The sequence below is a fragment of the Narcine bancroftii genome, chromosome 14, assembly GCF_036971445.1.
Source record: "Narcine bancroftii isolate sNarBan1 chromosome 14, sNarBan1.hap1, whole genome shotgun sequence".
Taxonomy (NCBI): Eukaryota; Metazoa; Chordata; class Chondrichthyes; order Torpediniformes; family Narcinidae; genus Narcine; species Narcine bancroftii.
Window position 1 is genome coordinate 5559257 of NC_091482.1, and position 23078 is coordinate 5582334.

Genomic DNA, 23078 nt, shown 5'->3' on the forward strand with positions numbered 1-23078 from the left:
TCTCGCAGCGTCCATAGGAGGTAAAGATCTATCACCCACGTTTCAGGCCTGTGAGTTTTTACTACAATCACAATGTCTGCAGACCTTCAAGTTTCATTGCGTTCTGTGCAATTCTGGCTGCCCTGTTACAGGAAGGATGTCGGGGCTTCGGATAGGGTGCAGAGGAGAATGCTAATTAAAACACAGAAATGCTGAAGGAACTCAGGATATAAGGTAAAGATACATAACCCAGCGCTGCAGACCTGAGTCCTTCTTCAAGGTACGAGGAGTGGGGCTCAGGCCTGAAACTCCGGTTATATCTATTTACCTCCGATGGGCGCTGCAAGACCTGCTGAGTTCCTCCAGAATTTCTTTCCTTTTTAATATTTTTATGATTTTCACAAATAAGCATGAATATACAAAACAGTTATGAAATGCATAATAATAATGACAAATTAAATAACTCAACAAACTGTAAAACACAAAGATAATACAAAAATACACCAAAAAGAAAAAAAAAATTATCACATAAAGTGTGGCTCTAAACCCCATCCCCTCACCCACATTGTATGACTAAAGAAAGAAAGCACTTCGTTGCTGAAGCAAGTATTAAAATTCGGAAATAATATGTCTCGAGGTTATGAAAATAATTCAGAAATGGTCCCCACAATATTTGAACCCTTATACTTGAATTATTAATTGAGTCACGGATCTTTTCTACATTTAAACAGGACATAATGTCCCTCGGCCATTGAGGATGAGTGGGTGGGGCAACATCCTTCCATCTAAACAAGATCGCTTGCCTGGCCAAAATACAGAATTCAACATTTAATTAAAAGAATATCATCCTCTCCGGTTGTAGCAAAAAGAGCAACCAAAGGATTGGTCCTAAATTTACATTAATGATGAAAGATAAAAGTTTGAAACACATCCCTCCAGTATTTTTCAAGGCTACGGAACATCCAGAACATATGAATTAAAGAAGCCTCTCCTCTCTTACATTTATCAGAACAAGAATTTACATCTGAATAGATATGAGGTAATTTGACTTTTGACAGTTCAACTTTAAATTGTAACAAGCAATGATGGGGACATAAGGATGTAGTATTAACTAGCTTAAGAATTAGATCCCAGACTTTGTCCGTTAATGAGAGGTTTAAATCCTGTTCCCAGGCATTTTTAATTTTAGCTCAAGGGGTTTGTCTTAAACCCACCAACTTATCATAAATAATCGATATTAAACCTTTGTGAGGATGTTGTAGACTGAATAAATACATCAACAATGTTCGCATCAGGTGCCCGAGGAAAATCTATACCTGAGACCTCCAGCACTCCTGTGTTTTTACGACAATCTGAATAGAGTGTCTGCAGACACTCGTGTTTCACTCAATTGCTAACGTGCTGCCTGGATGAGAGGGTATGAGCTATAAGGAGAGGTTGGACAAACCTGGGTTGTTTTCTCTGGAAAATCAAAGGCTGAGGGAGTGACCTGATGGAGGTTTATACAGGGGTGCAGTGCTGCTGGAGGTCTCCAGAGCGCCGCTCCAGCACCTCTGTAAAAAAGGGCAAAATAAATAAGCAGGGAATTTTAACTAGTGGGGTATATAACAGCAGTCGCATATTAAATACAGGCAGGGTTGGCGTCATCCCCCCTGCTCAGCACTATTCTGAACATACAAGGAACCTGGTTCTTCCACGCCCCGTACACTCGTCCTCTTTCCTCGTCCTACCACTAGCTCAGAATTATACGACGCCAAATACAATATGGCGGCCACCAAGGCCAGGTCTCACGAGACCTCCTTGTCACTGTTTATTGTGACACTTTGGCCACCCTTGCCATAGGCGATATTTTTGCGTAGAAATAAACGGCGATAAGGAGGTATTGATCGCTGGTGCTGTAAAAGTGTTGTGCTGTAACTGCTCTGCTAACCATGACGCCCTGTATCTCGAACATAAACCTTAAACCTAAAGAGTTTGGGGGATTTGTTTTAGATAACACAAATAGGGAAGGGCATGCTGTCCGTTTCCTTTAGGGAGCATTGCCTTCTCTGTTGAACCTCGACACTATGACCAATGGTTCTTTCTTTCCTTTGGCTCCAAAGGAACATCGGAAATCCCAAAGGTTTTTTGCTTATTTTTATAGAGGCACCATAGAGGAATCTGCTCGGTTCCATCACAGCTTGGGATGGAAACTGCTTTGCACCAGATCACAGAAAGGTTTTTTGGTAATTTAACATTTTTTATAATTTAGCTATAACAGCACGGTTATAGGCCCTTCTGGTCCATGAGTCTGTGCCACCCAAATACCCCAGAAACCTACAAACCCTGTGCATTTTGAAGAATGGGAGGAAACCGGAGTACCCAGGGGAAACACACGCAGACACAGGGAGGACATTACAAACTCCTTACAGACAGTGCGGGATTCGAACATCGCTGGCACTGTGTTAACTGCTCTGCTAACTGTGCTGCCCTGGAGGGATTGTTTGTCTGCGTGACAGCCTCAACCTCCCCTCCATCAACTAAACGTACAGAAAGCTACCAACATAAAGGATCCCTTCCCACCCCCAGCCACTCTCTTCTCAAAGGTCCTTCTCCAACACCAGCATGAGTTGAACCTCCAGTTTCAAGGACTGTTTCCTTCCTGCTGTTATCAGGCTCTTAAATGAACCTCTCATCTGTAAAAGATGATGCCCCTGCATTGTTAAACTGTACTTTTCTCTAAATCATGCCCTTTTCCTGATTAACACTATGCCCTGCATTTTTGTTAGATTATTATACTACCTGTTACACTTGAGTAAGAGTTGACTTGCCTGTATAGCACGCAAAAGAGAACTGTCCACTGTACTTTGATGCACAAGACAATAAGCAATTCTGTAGATCAATTGGGTGTAACTGGGCCGCACGGGCTCATGGACCAAAATAGCCTGTTAGCAAGCTGTATGTCTAAATTTAAATAAATTTAAAAAAGAGCAAGTAATATAGTCAGTCTGATTACTGAGACGGCTATTAAGTGACTAAGGGGTGCGTAGAGTATACAGTGTGGATACGCTAGACAAAGGGATGATTCACATATCAGGTGGACGGTGCAAGATTTTATCACGCTACTCAGAACGCCACGTAATTTAAAACTTATGAATTGTTTATTTCCGGAACTTTCCATTTCATAATTTCGGTCCGTGGTTGACTGTGGGTAATTTAAATCATGGAAAGAAAATCTGCAGTTAAGTAGGGACCACTGTACCTAGTTAGGAATGAGGAGAATGGTTAAAGAGCAGGGATGCTGTGGGCAGGAATGTTGGAATGTGGGTGGGATTTAGGGAAAGATGAGACCTGCGGAAGTGAGAAGATCACTCTATCTTGCTGGAACCAACATTGTCAGATGGAGGTTTGCTGCTGCCATTTGGAAAGGTTCAAATCACTTGGTAGGGATTAGGATATCACAGAGCAAAAGGGGGCTGGGGGGGGGGGCGGGAGGCATTCAAGGAGTGACTATTCAGCCAAAACATGACAGATGGCTGACACTCCCCCATGGATCTATTGGCTGTGGCTGCAGTGGGATGGTCGGGACCCCCGATGCGTTGCAGAACAGATGTAAAGGTCCTGTCCTCTCTCACTCCTCATCCAGCTCCAGGCCAGCTTCAGCTCCATGAGGCACTGAGCTGAGGGACCTGATCTCCTTCGGATCTGGCCCCTCAGCTTTATCCTAACTCTTTCTTTGGCTTGGCTTCGCGGACGAAGATTTATGGAGGGGGTAAAAGTCCACGTCAGCTGCAGGCTCGTTTGTGGCTGACAAGTCCGATGCGGGACAGGCAGACACGGTTGCAGCGGTTGCAGGGGAAAATTGGTTGGTTGGGGTTGGGTGTTGGGTTTTTCCTCCTTTGCCTTTTGTCAGTGAGGTGGGCTCTGCGATCTTCTTCAAAGGAGGTTGCTGCCCGCCAAACTGTGAGGCGCCAAGATGCACGGTTTGAGGCGTTATCAGCCCACTGGCGGTGGTCAATGTGGCAGGCACCAAGAGATTTCTTTAGGCAGTCCTTGTACCTTTTCTTTGGTGCACCTCTGTCACGGTGGCCAGTGGAGAGCTCGCCATATAACACGATCTTGGGAAGGCGATGGTCCTCCATTCTGGAGACGTGACCCACCCAGCGCAGCTGGATCTTCAGCAGCGTGGACTCGATGCTGTCGACCTCTGCCATCTCGAGTACTTCGACGTTAGGGATGAAAGCGCTCCAATGGATGTTGAGGATGGAGCGGAGACAACGCTGGTGGAAGCATTCTAGGAGCCGTAGGTGATGCCGGTAGAGGACCCATGATTCGGAGCCGAACAGGAGTGTGGGTATGACAATGGCTCTGTATACGCTTATCTTTGTGAGGTTTTTCATCTGGTTGTTTTTCCAGACTCTTTTGTGTAGTCTTCCAAAGGCACTATTTGCCTTGGCGAGTCTGTTGTCTATCTCATTGTCGATCCTTGCATCTGATGAAATGGTGCAGCCGAGATAGGTAAACTGGTTGACCGTTTTGAGTTTTGTGTGCCCGACGGAGATGTGGGGGGGCTGGTAGTCATAGTGGGGAGCTGGCTGATGGAGGACCTCAGTTTTCTTCAGGCTGACTTCCAGGCCAAACATTTTGGCAGTTTCCGCAAAGCAGGACGTCAAGCGCTGAAGAGCTGGCTCTGAATGGGCAACTAAAGCGGTATCGTCTGCAAAGAGTAGTTCACGGACAAGTTTCTCTTGTGTCTTGGTAACTATGGCTGGTGCAAATCAGCTGGCCCAATCATTTGAACGGAGTCATTGAAGCTTCACGACAAAAAAATGTTATTTTTTCCAAAACTTTAATTCAGTACTGTGAAACACATTAACACAATCGTCCATCCACTTATATGCACATTAAATTAAACAAGAAAGTCTGTAGACGCTGTGATTGTAGTAAAAGCAGAGAAATGCTGGAGGAACTCAGCATGTCTCGCAGCGTCCATAGAGGGTAAAGATATATTACTGACGTTTCGGGCCTGAGCCATTCTTCAGGGTCTGAGCTAAAAAAAAAACGCTGCCTGCATTTTGCTCATATCTTGATGAAGGGCTCAGCCCCAAAACATTCCATGGACAATCTCCAGCATGTCTATTTTTTTCTTTAATTAATATTAATGCTTTTATTTAATTTTCATGTTAGCTGCCATTTTAAATGATCTTTCCATTGTTATATTCTAATTAAAATTACTTTCTCATTATCTAAAGGTTTTTCAGCTAAATTTTCTGATCATTGAAATGCTTGGTGGGGAAGGTGCTTTGAGAGAGCGAGGTGCAAAGAGACCGTTCGGGCATCCCAAGGGTATGGCTTCAGCAACCACTCACCAACACACACTCGCCACTGGTGGCCCACGGCCGGAGCAGCCCCAAAGCTGGCCCACGCTCATTGGGCGGGCCAGTGGGTACTCAACTGCCCGAAGCATTGGTTAGGCCAAACGTGGAGTATTGTGTGCAGTTCAGTTCATTCAGCTAGAGGCAGGACATCCATAAGTTGGAAAGGGTGCAGAGGACATTCACTAGGATGTTGCCGGCATTGGAAGGGTTGAGTTCAAAGGGGAGGTTAGATACTCTGAAACTTTAATCCCAAGAGCGGTGAGGGCAGAGGGATGGCGTTGTAGAGGTTTACAAAATTATTTAGACATACAGCAAGGTAACACGCCATTTCGGCCCACGCGTCCTTGCCACCCAATTTATACTCCATTAACCTACACCCCCGTGGAAAACCCTGACACGGGGAGAAGGCACAAACTCCTTACAACGTGGGATTCAAACCCCGGTCCCGATTACTGGCGCTGTAAAAGCATTGCGCTAACCTGCTACGCCAACTGTGCCGCCCTGGACATTACGACTGACATTAGTGAAAACAGGATCAATGTCAAGGTTACCTTGATGAAGGGCTCAGGCCCGAAACATTGGCTATATATCTTTCCCTCCTGTGGATGATACGGGACCTGCCAAGTTCCTCCAGCGTTTCTGTGCATTTCCTACAGTCATAGTGTCTGCAGATTTTCATGTTTTACTTAACGTGAATGTGGTGGAGGGATGACTGTGTGTGTGCACTCACTAACTGAAGGCCTATTTCAGGGGATTGGCTCTCCATGCCTTTATGATCTGTTTTCTTGTGCAATAACAAGGGGCCACAATTTTAAAGTCACCGAGGAAGACTTTTTCATCCAAAGTGTTTGATGTGAGGGGGGCAGGGTTGGTGGTTGAACTCATTGTCTAAAAAGCCTTCAGAACATTGACAAGTATTTGATATTAATAATATACAAGTTTGGGATTTTAATCAAAATAGAGAATGCAGATCGGGCATGATGTGTGGAGAGAGAAGAAGAATTAATGACTTGCTGTGAAGGATTTTGGCTTTGCTAGATTGTGTTTTTTGTTGTTGATTTGACCAGCAAGGCCATGAGGGGCCGAATGGCCTTCTACTGAACTGTCAATTTATATGGTTCTGTTATCCCATTGAAATTCTATCTGAGTTTAACCAGAAGGATGGACAGGAGTATCTGACTTGACTGACTACAGGGTTTCAGTAGGAGTTCAGTGAAGGCCAGGGTTGTTTTGTTTTTGTAGTTATTAATTTTTCTCGCCCTGGGCATGTCTGGTAAGGCCAGCATTTATTGCCCATTGCCAATCACCCTCGAGAAGATGGTGGTGAGAAATGCCCTCAGGGTGCGGAAAGTTCGACGCATCCCTTAACTGCAGGGCTTGCCTTCCCCCTCCCTCTGAGACCACGATTCATTAAATAATAAAAAAAGGACAAATAAACAAACAAAATTGCAAGAAAAGATGTTGCAGAGATATTACAAGGCACCATGCCAGGCAGCCACCGAGGGATTTACAGTGCCAGTCCGATCTCGAGCAGATACTTAAAGTTTTATAGCCATTGAGCGAACATCCAGGAGATTGGATGTTTTATGAAAAAGCATCAGTCCGTCAGCTGTAAACTAGAATATAAAGCAATCGCCTGTAAGGCCTCCAATATCATGGAGCTGCAGGGGTTCTTGGCTGTGCAGAGTAAGTCTATAGCTTTCAAAAGGACTATATTTAGAAATGCACTCTCAGTGTGAAAGATCTCCTGTTGCTTTCCAATAATGGAGAACGTGTTTCTGATCACTTAAAGAAACTCAGTGCTTTCATGAAGAAGTCTGAAGCCACAACTGTAAGCACATCACATCTTTAAAACAAAGGGAAAAAGCTCCCCTCTAGGTTTCCAGCATCGGGCAATGAGAGCTACATCTCTCTTGGGGATGAAATCAAGGATTTGTGCGCATCCACTGAGGATTGGATTCTCACAATCAGGATCCACCCCCCCCACCTTTACTCCAGCAGGAATGATAGATCACCATGTCTCGAACTTTGAGGTTGAGGTGGGAAATTTCAAATGACACTAAAAAGGGTAAAGTGGGGTGGAGTGCAGGGTAAAACACAATGCTGTAGAGAAACTCAACAAGTCAAGTAGTGTCCTTTATAGAGCAAAAGAAAAAATACATAACCAACGTTTTGGGGTTGAGCCCTTTATCAAGGTATGGACTAAATGCCAATAGGCATCCAAACAAAAGAGTTGGGGGAGGGGGGGAGTGCAGTGCGCAGGACATGGGTTGTGTGTTACATCATACACCAACAACCATATTTATTAATAACTATTAATAATATAACAACTTATTTCAACCTAAACTAACCCCAACTATGTGCAAATGTGCATGTGTATGGATTACCCAAACGATTACAGCTTAGGTACAGTTCTGAAAAGTCAATTCAAACTTCAGTCTTAGAAATCCTGTGTTGAGACTCATGTTCAGAAACTGATGTTCAGAAGTAATTATGAAGTAGGTGAGACACTGAGTCATCAAACTTCTCAAAACTCGTGAATCCTTGTTGAGTTGCTTCCAGAGAAATATTCTTTCATATAAATGATGATACAGCTCCCCTTTTCCTTGCATAGGGGAAATGAAACCTGTGACTTCCACGATGGTGCCAAAAACCCAGTCAAGGATTGTGACCATCAGAATGGCCACAATCTAAATACAGGAATGATCCTGTTTCCTTTAATCAGATATGGGTAAATCAAAAATGACCATTACAATGGTCATAGTAGGTCACTGTTTTCCCCTGACAAGGAGAAACAACAGAAGTGTCCATCTCACACAAGGTTACTTCATTTCTGTCTTGCAGATCTCTGGTTACTTATTAAATCAATCTTGCTCCTTCCAGAGCCTCAATCACGTCTTGCTTGATCAAAAGTGAAATCTGATTTTTGTTTTAATTTCCCAAAAACATGCGCCATAATCATGTGACCTGTAAAAGTCCCATCTGGTCTTCCTCACGACTCTCTTTAAGTGTCCTGGAATAGCAGCCATTGTTCTCCCAAAACATTAACTTAGTGGATAATTTGGATTTGATGATGCCATGATGCCTGAGAGCACAAGCTGTGGATGGTTTTGCTGTAAAAAGGTTTGGTCATGAAAGGTTTTTATCCCGTGTTAACTCTTAAAGTGTAATTACTAAATAAAATGTGAGCTTATAACATGTGGTATTCAATGCCGGGTGCAGCTCAAGACATGGGGATGAGAAATGTGGAGCGAAATTCAGGCAGAAGTTGGAGATATTCCAGCCTTTGAAACTTGCACCACCCATTTACATTCAATTAACCTATAGAGCAGGGATAGCCAACCTTTTAATTTTTAATTTAGAATTGGGCACCATGGACATATAGGCCAAAATGGCCTGTTACTATATGTCTAAATTAAAAATGTAAAATTAAAAGGTTGACCACCCCTGCTATAGAGCAATATGGAAGGGTTCAGGTCAGTGGGACCAAGCAGAATAATAGTTTGGCACAGACTAGAAGGGCTGAAGGGCCTGTTTCTGTACTGTAGTATTTTATGGCCCTATGATAATGAATATGTTAAAGAACTGAATATAATGTACAGGTTTAAATGTGGGATATGGGTAGAGCATGAGCTTTGGGATTGTATATGATATGTGGTTGAATAGGGAAAGTGAGGTTTTATTTGGAAATACAATGTGCAAGATATGGGGCAGTGCATGAAATATGGATCGGACATGAGATACAGGCCACATGTAAGATACAGGATTGAGGCAAGAATGAGACAGCTGTAAGATATTGGACAAATTGTGGGATCTGAGACAAGGAATGGGTAGAGAACAGTCTGTGATGCATATCAGCTGAAGTGTTAGTGAGATTCAGATTGGGGAAGAGGACGAGATATATAAGAATGTGAACAATGTGGGACTGAATGCAGGGTTGCTGTTAGATATCCCCTCAAGCTCTGTGCAACCTTGTTTCAAGAAGCCAGTGTGGACCCTCTGTTCTTTTTTTTCTTTGGCTTGGCTTCGCGGACGAAGATTTATGGAGGGGGTAAATGCCCACGTCAGCTGCAGGCTCGTTTGTGGCTGACAAGTCCGATGCGGGACAGGCAGACACGGTTGCAGCGGTTGCAGGGGAAAACTGGTTGGTTGGGGTTGGGTGTTGGGTTTTTCCTCCTTTGCCTTTTGTCAGTGAGGTGGGCTCTGCGGTCTTCTTCAAAGGAGGTTGCTGCCCGCCAAACTGTGAGGCGCCAAGATGCACGGTTTGAGGCGTTATCAGCCCACTGGCGGTGGTCAATGTGGCAGGCACCAAGAGATTTCTTTAGGCAGTCCTTGTACCTTTTCTTTGGTGCACCTCTGTCACGGTGGCCAGTGGAGAGCTCGCCATAGAATACGATCTTGGGAAGGCGATGGTCCTCCATTCTGGAGACGTGACCCATCCAGCGCAGCTGGATCTTCAGCAGCGTGGACTCGATGCTGTCGACCTCTGCCATCTCGAGTACTTCGACGTTAAGGATGAAAGCGCTCCAATGGATGTTGAGGATGGAGCGGAGACAATGCTGGTGGAAGTGTTCTAGGAGCCGTAGGTGATGCCGGTAGAGCACCCATGATTCGGAGTGTGGGTATGACAACGGCTCTGTATACGCTTATCTTTGTGAGGTTTTTCAGTTGGTTGTTTTTCCAGACTCTTTTGTGTAGTCTTCCAAAGGCGCTATTTGCCTTGGCGAGTCTGTTGTCTATCTCGTTGTTGATCCTTGCATCTGATGAAATGGTGCAGCCGAGATAGGTAAACTGGTTGACCCTCTGTGATCATACAGTAAAACCCCTGGCATCTATAGGGATTGGTAGAAGAAGGATCAGTGAATTTGCTGGTTGCTTGAGTTACATGTGGCGCGATTGCAGAGCTAATGGTGAGATTCGTCAATTTAAAAATTTTGTGGGTTTTTTTTTTCTTGTTTATTTTCAGCAATTGTTTTTTGCCAGTTGCTTGAATTCCAGGTTACAGTGATTTGACTAAATATTGTAATTGTCCAGTGATTTCAACTACTTGATTTACAATATCATGGAGCCCTGAAATATCCTCAATGCAGTCTGCAGGAACCTACTACATAGTGTGTTTATTGATTTACTTTTAATATGATTTTTATCTTGGCCAGTGGTATCAAAGTGTGGACTTAGATGCATTTTCATAGATTACAAAATGTTAATTTTATTATATTATGCCATTAAATTTAAATGCTATTAGCCAACAAACCGAGAAAATTAAACAGAATTCTTAGCAGAAGCAAGCCATACTTCCTGCTAATCATTTTCCAATTCAAGTTGATGTGCCATAAATCTGGTCCCCACTTGAGGAAAGATGAACTGGCTTTGGAGGTGGTGCAGAGGAGGTTCACCAGGTTGATTCCAGGGATGAGGGGGTTAGCCTATGAAGAGAGATTGAGTCATCTGGGACTGTACTCACTTGAATTTAGAAGATAACATAGAGGTAGGTAAATTGTTTCTATTGGTAGGGGTGACTAGAACTAAGGGACATAGACTCAAGATCCAGGATAGCAGATTTAGGATGGAAATGAGGAGGAACTGCTTTTCCCAGAAGGTGGTGAATCTATGGATTCACTGCTCATTGAAGAGTGGAGGCACTTCAATGAATATATTTAAGACAAGGTTGGATAGATTTTTACAAGTGAATTAAGGGATCTGGGGAAGGACAGGAAGGTGGAGGTGAACCTCTCATCAGAGCAGCCATGATCACATTGAATGGCAGAGCAGGCTTGACGGGGAGGATGGCCGACTCCTGCTCCTATTTCTGAGAAGATAAACTTTCTCTGTGGACATGTCACATTGTGATTCTCTCCTCCAGCCAGCGATGGTGCTGTCGGAACTTAGCTTTTGTCTCTCAACCTTGCCTGCATCTCTGTTTCTGGAATTGCCAAGGAACGTAAATGAGAGAAAAAAATGCAAATCAAAATGAAACGCTGAGTAATTCTGGTCCTGCACAACACCAAAAGGGATTGTTAACATTCTTAGTCATCAAAGAAATGCTCAGGTGTTAAGAGAAGATCAAATTATCTGCATTTTGGAACAGTGGTGTCTTAAGCTTTTAAGGAACATTTATTTGATCAAATTAAGAGCTTCATGGTATCTAAATGATGTCCAAGTTGTGTCTTAAATACATAACATTTTGCACTGACAATAATGAAGTTAATTTTAAAATGATTTATCACACAGTCATTTAATTGCAAGTTACATCAAGAGAACTTACTGCAGGTTTTTTAATAACGTTAAGGGAGGCATATTAAAATCATTGCCAAAGGGTTTAAAGTCTAGCCAGTTGGATTCCAAATTTATTACAATGCAACCAACCTATCTAATGTGTGCCTTTCTCATTAGCGTCCAGCGAAGGAATTAGAAACAGTTGCATTTTTTTGAAATAGCAAAGGAATGAGTGACTGAAGTTCGCAGAAGAGAAATATGAAAGAATGCTGTGTGACTTGCTGAGTTTCTCCATTGCTTTTGTGCATTAAAACATAAAAGAAGGATTTGGGTGAAATTTTAAATGCAGATTGAATGGGGTTTTAAATGAGCAGCTCTTGAATGGAACCTTGTTCCAACTTGCGAGATGTTTACCAGTTGAAGTCAGAGACAATCCAAATCCACATCTCCATGTCATCTCTGAGCAGAGATGGTGTTTGTCCCTGGAGACTGAAATTAATTGATTTGAAAATTCAGATCAGATCACTTTACTATTTATTGTCATGTAATAAAACAGAGATGCGATATTACACGAAATTAGCTATAAGGCGGACAAAGGTTTGCCATGAGCATTGTCCAGCGTCCCCTGCAGTCAAAGAAAGAGAAGCAAAAGAGAATCCCTTCAAAGACACTGAGTGCCCGTGATTTCACCTCCAGCGCCCCCACAGCCTCTGCAGCCGCAAAGACTCCTGTCCAATTCATCATCAACCCGACCCCAGATCCAAACCTCTGAAGCAGGAAGCCTTCGGGAGCCCTTCTTCCCTCAGCACCCTCAAACACTGGTTCCAATGCCTGGTTCCTGTCAGCCAGTGTGCAGCTCTGTGTGAGTCTTTGAACTCAATTCACCAGAGAACATGGGGATGTTATCCCCATTTCAGGTGCCCTGCGCCGGTCTGCTGCTTCGGCAGAGTCTGCAACCCCTTGTGGCTGTCACTGAACACAGGTGCCACCATCTTGGGCCCAGACCCTGCAGTCAAAGAATTTTTAAATAAAATACCATTGGTTCCTTTAACAGGCCACTTAAAGCCTGTACAGAGCCGTTGGAATTAGGACCCCACGGGGGAGCACTGTATCTCCGTTCTCCCCTCGTCCGTTGTTAATTTCTCCTGCAGCAGTCCAGAGGAATTTCATTGGAACATCACTGTGAGCAGGTTGGGGGTGGGCCGTTGTGCCAGTTACGTTGTCACACACAATTGGATGGAAGCATGGGCTGACATGCCTGGGTAACATGCAGAAGAAAGCATCTCACTGTGACAATAGACAATTCAGTTCAATTCAAAATAAGTCTGAGGCATTAAGGTGCACTGGCAATTCCTTCATTAGCCACACAAGTAGCTAGAGTGGTAAACAAAGCTCATGGTATGCCAGCCTTCGTTGAGAAAGGAAGCCATACCAGAGCTAGGTAAAACTTACACACTTTGAGTACTATGTGTAATTCTGATCACGCTCATTGCAGGAGGGATGTGGAGGCTTTGGAGAGGATACAATAAAGGTCTATCCACCGCAATAATGAGCCTCTCCCATTCTCATGCCCATGGTCTCGTGTACAACTGCCCCAATAAGAGTATTTGCTAATGACTGGGAATATCGGTTTTCTCACTGATGTTACTTAAGGGACTATTACAGCTGAGGACACAAGGCAGAGGACCCCTTGGAAATAAAAGATCTCCCAAAGGGTGGAGAAAGCCCCAATGGGTGCAGCGATGAAGAGTAGCCAGATGTATGTGTAGCTGTTATCTAGGTGGAGAGCCAGTGATAGTAACGTGAGGGTTTTGAGAAGAAGAGACAGAGCCAAGCTTGCAAGACTTCTTAGAGCAGTGGTTCCCAACCTTTTCGGTCTGAGGCCCACCTGGCTCAGGACTATCATGGCATGGCCCACTCGTGGCAATGACTGAGAAAAAGTTTCAAGTTAGAAGCAGCACTGTGAGAAACACATCTCATTTAAAGTGTTTTATTTAACATTTTTAAAGACCTGCATGTCAACATGCTGTGGCCCATGCTATGGCCCACTGGTTGAGGACCCCTGGTCTAGGGTCAATAGGACTTACATCATGGAGATGAGACCATGGGCCCTGGTTGTGCAGAAGAACGATGGGAGATTGGACAGAGGATACAAAATTAGGATGGGTATAGATAAACACAGGTAGGCTTTTTCCACAGAGGTTAGGTGAGATAAAAACTAGGACATTGGTTAAGGGTGAAAGGGAAAATTTAGGGGAACTTCTTCACGCAGAGAGTGGTCGGAATGTGGAATGACCTGCCAGAGGATTAACATTTTGACATTTAAGAAAAATTTGGAAGGGAGGGGTGGTTTATATGGACTGGGTGCAGGTCATTGGGACTAGGCAGAAAAATAGTTTGGTACAGATTAGAAGGGCTGAAGGGCTTGTTGTTGTCTTGTATGGTTCTAATGTCCATGCCGAACAAGGTGCCCTCCTACTTTAGTCCTACTTGCTCGCGTTAGGTCCAGATCCCTTCAATCCCCACCCATCCATGTAATTATCGTGGTCTCTAAAGGAAGCTAATGTACCTGCCACCACAACTTTGTTTGGCAGCTCGTTCCATGTGCCCACCATCCTCTGAGTGTAGAAACATCCCTTCGAAATCCTTCTACCCTCTTGTCCAATGTACCCACAGGAACACTCGACTTAGAACTCCAAACAAACACGGGCCCCAAGGCAGGCCCAGGGATATAATATTAACCACAATCTTTAAAGTGGCTTTTGTTTTGTCATATGCTCTCACATCCATTATGGGAAAAATTATGTACTTTTCCTGGTCTTATTGGCGGAGTGGAATTGACCAATCATTGTCTCTCCCAGATTTGGGGTGTGCTTTGAATTGTGAGTCAGTGCTCTGTCTGTACACCTGGTTAATATGTGTGCTGTCAGCTTTGGCACTTTCAAGCTGCAAGCAGCCTCTGAGCAAATTACAGAGGGATGTTGTTGCCTTGTCTTTAATCAGTTCTGCGGCTACTGGAGGCTGCGTGGGAACAAACGTGAACCAGAGACCAGATACAGTCACTCAAAGATCCAGGTAGAAATCCAGGAGGAGATACTTCATAGCAGAGTGGTTTGAACATGGAGCTTGTTGTGATAAGAAGTGATTGAGGAAGGGAGCAGACTTTCTCTTTAAGGAGAGGTTAGAGAAACAAAGTCTGAGAATGATTACCACACAGATGTCACTAAGCCCACTCCGTCAGTTAAACTGCCGCTCTTTCTCTCTAAACCTGCACATTATTATCACTGGCTCTCCAGCTCGACCACAGCAATACATACATCTAGCGACTCTCCATCGCTGTGTCCATTGTGGCCTTCTCTTCATCAGAGAGACTGGACACAGACTGGTAGATCGCTTCGCTGAGCACCTCAGTTCTGTCCACTCCTGCAGTGACATACCTGTCCATGGCCTCATGCACTGTCAAACCAAGACCACCCATAAATTGGAGGATCAATGCCTAAATTTCTGCCTGGGCTCTCTCCAACCAGATGGTGTTAACATCGGCTTCTCTGGTTTCTGCTCGCCCACTCCCCATTCTCCCCCATCCCTCTGTCTGCTCTCCACTACTTCCATTCAGAGCCACCCCTTCCTCCCCATCTTTTCTTGTGTCCTCACTCCCTTCTGACTTTTCGAATTTTTTCCTTGAAGAAGGGCTCAGGCCCAAAACTTGAGCATTTGTCTCCTATAGACGCTGAAAAAAACCAGCTGAGTTCCTCCAGCATTTCAGTGGGTTTACTACAACCATAGTGTCTACAGCCTATCGTGTTTCACCCTAACTAGACTTTAGGAACAGGGTAGGGGAGAAAATTGATCCTCCTGTTTCTGGTAGCACAAGGGAGAAAGGTTTGAGCTTTGAACTAGTTCAGGAAGAATAAAGAATAGGGCAGAATTGGTCTTGATCTGCATCAACTGATCAAATCTCAGAGCATGTTTCATGTGACCCATTGATGTGCACTCACACTTCCAGGCGAGCCTGTGAAAATCATTAGACCCAGTTCATCAAATAGACATAACAATGATTAAAGGCAAAGGAAACTGGAGGGGAGGACGCGTCGTCCTTGGCCCGTCCTGTGGAGAAGATGGTTTCAGAACATAAGTCACTGTCCACATGAAATCAATACAAGTGGAAACTAAACTGAAACGGGAGAGGGAGAGGACAGCACCGAGAGAGGGATGGGCAGTGAGATGGGAGAGAGGGCGATGGAAAAGAGAGGTGGATATGAAAGAGGGGGAGATGGGAGAGAGAGATGGATGGATGGGAAAGAGAGAGAGGGGAAATGGGAAAGAAATGGGTAAAAGATGGGAGAGAGAAAGAGGGATGGGAGAGGAGAGAAATAGGATAGGGAGAAAAAGAGGGTAAATGAGAGAGTATGCCTTTTGTTCCATGACCACTGCCTCACCTCCAATGGTTATAGAGTCTCTCCCTCATCCCACCCTTCCCAGACTTTCCCTTTCACTTCCCCCCACATCCCACCATCTCTGCTTCTTTAAACAGGATACTCAGGAGGACTCTTCCCTCTAAGTTGCACACACATTTTGGAGCCAGGGCACAAAGGAAGTTAATGTGCGCACAATAGGCTATTTACCTAAAATAATGGAGTCATTAATAATTCCACTTCTTGAATGCAATCATACTTGTTTTATAAGAAAACATGCCAATACAGTTTTATTGTCCACGAGAGATAGGCTGTGCCAAAATTATCCTGAGACAATTTCAGGTTTACATTTGCATGGGTGATCAACACACATGTACTTTTGTCACAGGAAAAAAAATGGGCACAACATAAGATTTTTGCGCACACTGGTAAGGAGGTACCCAGTGAGACGGTCTACGGAGAGAGAGTTAATGTTTCAGCCTAATGACCATCTATTAGAACCACCAACCTTTGCATCTTAAAAGTGGCTTCACATTTCCCAGCTGTGATTAAGGAGTGTCAGGTTGAAACATGAACCTCTCCACAGATGCTGCGGAGTATTTCCAGTCGTTTCTGCTTCATTCGCTACCTATCGGTCCAATTGAGAAAGTGATACTATTCTGTACAAATAAGAGGTATGATGAGAACCTTCAAGGCATTAAAGAGAACTGGTGGATGATGCATCAAAAGACCTGACTGCACTATTGGAATCTCACTTGCACTAACTGCAATATTTATTCTTCTATATTTTTGATCTCTGTCTCATGGCACATTGTAGTGATTGCAATTTGTGTCACGGTTGTTGGCGTACCTTAGTATCTCTGTGGCTGCAGCAAGTAGGAATTTTGGTGCCTCTGTATGTTACGTTCAAGTTTATTTATCATCCGATTGTATCAGTACAAACCTGATGAAATTGCGTTCTCTGGTCCACAGTGCAAAACAGTGCAAACACACATACAGACAAAACACATATATAGTCAAACAGATCCTGTATATAGTAAGATCCCCATTATCCGGCCCTCAATGAACTGGAAACTCAAACAACCAGCAAAAAAAAGGAGGAAACAAAAATATAAATAAAATTTAAATAAAAGTTCAGATAAAAGCTTTAAATTGTGAAAGTAAATGTTCTCCAAAGCAACACACAACCTCTTGGGAGCAAACATTCAGCCAGTGGAGCGCCTCGGTCATGACCTGCCCACAGCAGACGTTTCAATAAAGTTGCGTTTGAATAAAATGATGGCGCCCAGAATGAGGAGCTCGCCGCTGAGGCAACTCTCCTAAAGTATCTCCCTATCCCTGCATGGTAAGAATCTTTGTTTTTTATTAGTATATTATGAAGATTATTGGTAAGGCTTTATCTGTAGACCTGTTGGGGGGGTGGGGGGGGTTAATTATGATGGCGGCACGGTTAGTATAGCAGCTAGCGCAATGATCTTATGGTGCTCACAAATGGGGGTTGAATTTGCGTGGAGGTGAGTTGGGTGTCAGCACAAGGAAGGTGTGCCAAGGGCCTGACCTGGACACTTGAGTGGAGGTGAGCCGGATTGTGCTGAGGGCCTGACCGGGACACCAGGATGAAGAGCCAGTCGATGCAGCTCGCCACAGGGGTGACCCTCCCAAAGTGTCACCCTGTCATTGTCTAGTAAGAGTTTATATCTTTATTAATATTAAGTATATTAGTAAGGCTTTATCTATTAACTTAGGGGAGGAGGAGTTAATTATGACAGTTAGCAGTTAACGCCATGCTATTATAGTAATTTCTGTTTGGCCCCCCCTCCCCCATCTATCCCCATGTGTCCTTTCCTCCAGCTCTGTCTCTCTTTTCCCTTTTCTCTCTGTCTCCTTTCACAAAGCCAAAAACAAGCCTCCTCCCTCCCCCAATCAATTATCACCTTTCCTCTCTCCTGTCCTCTTACCAGATCCAATGAACTCCTTTTGTCTGTTGGTCTGCACTCCTCCCCTCCCATTCTTGCCTTTGGGGTAGGAAGGGCTCAGGCCCGAAATGTCAGCTACATATTTTTATCTCCTGTGGACGATGTGAGACTGGCTGAGTTTTGTCCAGTGTTCCTGTGTATTTACTGCAATCACAATGTCTGTGGACTTCTGTGTTTCACAGCCTCCTGCCGGTTTCAGTCTCAGCACATCTGGATTCGTGTGCTGAGACGAGAGAGGAGCACCCAATACCCGTTGGATGAATCTCCCACCAATTGCCGGTGTGTCTGAGCCACTGCTCAAAGCTGCCTGACTTGGCACCATTTCCATTCTGAAGCTCTCAGCCATTCTGTCGATCTATCCCTTATTGCTATTGTACGTCAGAGCCCAAAAGACTGCAATACAACAATTAATGTCAAACTGCATGTAACAGACAGAAGTAGATGTTTAAAAATATAACAAGGTCTTCTTTTACCAGAATTCTTCCAATTTATTATTGGCTAATCTGCAATCACTAACACTCTCAACATTGAGGCTGAACACACTGAAATCAAGTCCTACTCTGGAGACTTCAGCATGTCATCTGGGCTGACATTCCCAGTGCACAACTGAGCAAATGCTGCACTGACAGAGATACAGCATTTCCTTTTGGATGTCAAAGCAACGCTTGCAGATTCATGAGGAAGATCCCAGGGCATTAGGAGGAAAGGAAGAGAACTCCACTGTGAAATGTCCAGTGTTTAGTCCTTAATCAATGTCATGAATGCAGACCAAATGGCTACCTCCTGTTTGTCAAAACTTGCTGTGCACAAATTGTCCGATACATTTCCTTGCAACAGAGTCTATATTTCTAAAGAATTTCACTGTTTGCTATGAGTTGTTGAAAGGCATCTAAATATTTGTTCTCATTCTTCTCATGACCTCAAAGGCACACTGATCATGAACACCAGGGAACGTCTGGTTTGCTGGCATGATGTAACAATAAAGGAGATGTTGATTAACTCCAGGAATCATCCTCCATCAATAAGGCTGCAACTGTTCCAGGCATAAGATAGGAAGTCCCCAGTGCTGGAAATATTTAAAAACAAGTGGAGGACTAAAACCATCTGTCCCCTCCTGCAACACTCCACCTATCACACGTGATGCTTTGCAATTATTCAGGTACTACAAACTACATTTTCCTGAAAGAAATCGATTTCACTTGTATTTGAATAGAAAATTCAGTCTCTATTACAGACATATATATTTAATCAGCTCTCTGGGTTTGGGAGTGCAGGTGGGGGTGGGGGTGCATTTGGGATGGGATTGCAGGAGAGTTTCAGTGGAAGATAGAGAGGGAGAGAGAAAGGGGAGTAAAGGAGTGGGAGAGTGGACAAGGGGGAGAGGGTGAGAGAGGGAAGAGAGTGGGAGACGGTGAGAGAGTGGAAGAGGGAGTGGGACAGAGAGAGAGTGGGAGAGGAAAAAGTGGGAGAGGGAGGGAATGGGAGAGAGTGTGGGAGAGGGTGAGAGAGGGAGTGGGGGAGAATGGGAGAGGGTGGGAGAGGGAGAGGGAGAGACGCAGTGATGGGAGGCCCGGTGCAGAGCAGCAACTGTCTGTAAACGAGAGAAATGTTGGTCCACATCTGTATACTGATCCATTCACCTCCCAGTGTTTGCTGAGAAATAATGACTGACAGCTGAGGGTTGGTACAGGTGACATATGTTGGATGAGAAAGAGCTAACACCATTTGTCAGAACTGGGAAGGTGCAAAAGCAAGTTTGAATCCATTTTCAGCATGGGATGTATCAGGGAAAGGAAGTATCTCTGATAGGGTGAAACCACGATTGTCCCTGAGAGAAACTATAAATCTGGTCCACTCATTCATTTCTAGAAAAAGAGGAGAGAGTCCTTTGTTCATAAAAGCTAAGAGAGAAAGTAGAGGGTCTTCCCGAGGGTCTTGAAAGCATGCCAATGGCTCTACCTTCTGAGAAGATGAAGGAAGTTTGGCATTGTTGCCCTGTTCCTCAATAACTTCTACAGGTTCACCATTTCCTTGCTAAATTTGCCACAGTGAGGGATAGGAGCACTGTGCAAGCGTAAAAGGTTGTGGGGTGACTTTAGAGTTACAACAAATCATGGAGGCATGGATAAAGTGAAGGGTAAATGATTCTAGAACTGGAGGACATGGATTTGAGGGAAGAAATTGAAAACAAACCTGAGAGGCAGCTCTTTCCTTCAGAAGGTAGACCTTATCAGGATCAAACTGCCACGATAGACTATCAAAGGGGTATGTTTACAATGTTCATGTCCTTGGGTTAGACTTGTGGGTGGAATGGGTTTCTTTTTTTAAAAAATTCAGACATACAGCATGGTAACAGGCCCTATTGGCCCACGAGCCCGTGCCGCCCAATTAACCTACATTCCCAGTATGTTTTGATGGTGGGAGGAAACCCACGCAGACATGGGGAGAACGTACAAACTCCTTAAAGACAGTGCCAGATTGAAACCCGGGTCCCAAACGTGGGTGCTGTAACAGCATCGCGCTAACCACTACGTCAAATGTTTTGGAGGATATAGACCAAATGTGGTCAAATGGGACAGGCCCAAAAAGCTAGCATAAACAAGATGGGCTAAAGGGCCTGTTCCATGCTGCATAACCCTATCCTGTTTTTGTTTTTAATCAGCTGCTGAGCAGGGTTCTTTGACGTAAGAAGCGTTGGAAAGGCACGTGAATGCAAGCTGGACTTCCAAACCTCTCAGTGGCACGGAATCAAGGAGAAAACAATGCAACTCGTGGTTCTGCTTGATGTGGTCACTGTGAATGCAGTGTACTTACGCTTCTACCTCCTGGAAAAGCCGGAGCTTGTCTGGGAAGATTTCGGACAGCAAGACACTGATGTACGGCACATTGAGGGCTTGAAGCTGGGTCTCCAAGTGCTGAAAAAGAGGGATAGAACAACAGTCAGGAGAATCTGGCAGGAAACTTTTACTGAAGATCAATGGTAATGTTACTGAACCAGGAGTTCCAGAGGCCCAACTGAGTTTGTTGTTAATTGATATAAACCCAAAAGCTCAAGTTCAAGTTTATCATCATCCAATTGCACATGTACAACCTGATAAAACAATGTTCTCCAGTCATCGGTAGAAAACATGGAGACATACAACCAGACATAGAACATATGCAGACAAACAATATATACGCATATAAATATTTAAGAATAAATAAATATAAATATATAAGAATAGTGTTTAGTAAATATGAGAGTCTCGGATGGTTCAGGTGAGCAGTTCCTTTGGTCGTTCAGCACCCTCACTGGCCGTGGGAAGTAGCTGTTCCTCAGCCTCAGCTCTGATACTCCTGCATCTCTTCCCCGACAGAAGCTGCTAAAAATTGGTGTGTGCGGAGAGGAAGAGGTCCTTAACGATGTTTCATACCCTCTTCAGGCAACAATTCTGGTAGATCATGATGATTTGGGGGGGTGGGGGAGGGAGACTACAGTGATCCTCTCTGCCACTCTGATGGTCCTGTGGTTCTGTGGATTGACCTCCAATTAAATTCTCTGCCGCAACTGTATCACAGCTGGCAAGGACACTCTCGATAGAGCTCCTATAGAAGGTTGACAGAATGGCAGCCAAAAGTTTAAAAAAGTGGGCGTCGATGGAGGGGAGGGGGATATGTATAATGGAGTGTAGGTGCATCCCTCACACCTGCTTGTGTGTGTGTGTGTGATCCACCTCTGCAGTTTCTTGCAGTCTTGAAGGGAGCAGTTCCCATCCCATGCAGTGATGCACCCTGACTCTCAATGGTGTACTCTGGAGACAGGGATGCAGATCACAAGATATAGGAGCAGAAGTAAGTCAATCGGCCCGTCGAGTCTGCTTCGCCATTCTATTATGAGCTGATCCATCCTCTCACTCAGCCCCACTCCCCAGCCTTCTCCCCGTAACTCTTGATGCCCTGACTAATTAAATACACCCAATAACCTTGCTTATGCAGCTACCATTGGCAGCAAGTTCTACAGACTCATGACCCTCTGACTAAAGAAATTTCTCAGCATCTCTGTTGTAAATTGATGCCCTTTTATCCTGAAGGTGCCCTCTTGACCTAGACGTTATTGTACAGGAACTTGTACGAGACTCCCCCACCATGGGAAACAACCTTGCCACATCTACTCTGTCCAGGCCTTACAGCATTCAAAATTTCTCTTTGAGGCCCCTCCCCCAATCCTTCTGTAACTCCAACGAGTGCAGTCCAAGAGCTGACAAACACTCCTCATGTGCTAACTCTTTAATTCCTGGTATCATTCTAGTAAATCTTCTATGAACCCTCTCTAACGCCAGCACATCTTTTCTCAAATAAGGTGCCCAATCCTGTCTCACCAGTGCAGTTACCACCTTAAGTAAGCCCTATGCCATAGGTGCTGTGATTAGTAAGGGATTACTTAAGGTGGTCTGTGAATAGGAAGGGAAGGTTGAGAATCACTGCTCTAGACCCAACTGTTATGGAAATATTTTGCTTGAGAAAAATTGTCATTGGCCCATTTCCTTTGAAGTTATGAAACTGCACACATAACGAGTCAATGAGGCACAATTAAAACAGTGGTTTTCAAACTTTTTCTTTCCACCCACAGACCACCTGAAGCAATCCCTCACTAATTACAGAGCACCTATGGCATAGGGATTACTTAAAGTGGTCTGTGAATGGAAAGAAAAAAGTTTGAAAACCACTGGACCAGTGCTTTATAGAGTCTCAACATTACATTCCCGCTCTTGTAAGTTATTCCTTTAGAAATGAATGCCAACATTGCGTTCCCCTTCTTCACCACCAACTCAACCTGGAGGTTAACCTTTAGGGTACCCAGCTCAAGGACCCCAAGTCCCTTTGCACGTCCAACAGTGACAGGGCAGCATCTTGCTGTCTCCAGGCCCACCCAAAGCCCTGCTGCCACGTGGGGACGTGCAGCTGTGCCGGGAGGGTGGCGAAGAGTGCAGAGCAGAGAGAATAGTGGGAGAAAAGCACAAACAACCTGAAAGAAGCAAAGTAAATCAAGAATTTAATGGAAACAAGACACAGGACAACCTCCTCGCTCTATCGAAACTGACAGTTAATCGTCAGTCATCTATCTGCAGCAAGCAATTTCAATTAAGCCCTGTCAC

General features: G+C 44.4%; 1 protein-coding gene and 1 long non-coding RNA gene across 15 annotated transcripts in view; one reads left to right on the top strand and one right to left on the bottom strand.

Annotated features, from left to right (window-relative positions):
• Positions 1-23078, bottom strand: part of dph1 (diphthamide biosynthesis 1) — a 745916-nt gene that overhangs the window by 42315 nt on the left and 680523 nt on the right. For all 14 annotated transcript variants that reach the window (XM_069911783.1, XM_069911789.1, XM_069911788.1 and 11 more), the window contains one exon: positions 20758-20858. In XM_069911783.1, coding sequence (XP_069767884.1) covers positions 20758-20858 — 101 coding nt within the window. The remainder of the gene's footprint in view (positions 1-20757; positions 20859-23078) is intronic.
• On the top strand, positions 16930-21117 carry LOC138749847 (uncharacterized). The gene is made up of 4 exons (XR_011348894.1): positions 16930-17312; positions 18126-18222; positions 18870-19102; positions 20606-21117. It is a non-coding gene; the product is annotated as an uncharacterized lncRNA (long non-coding RNA).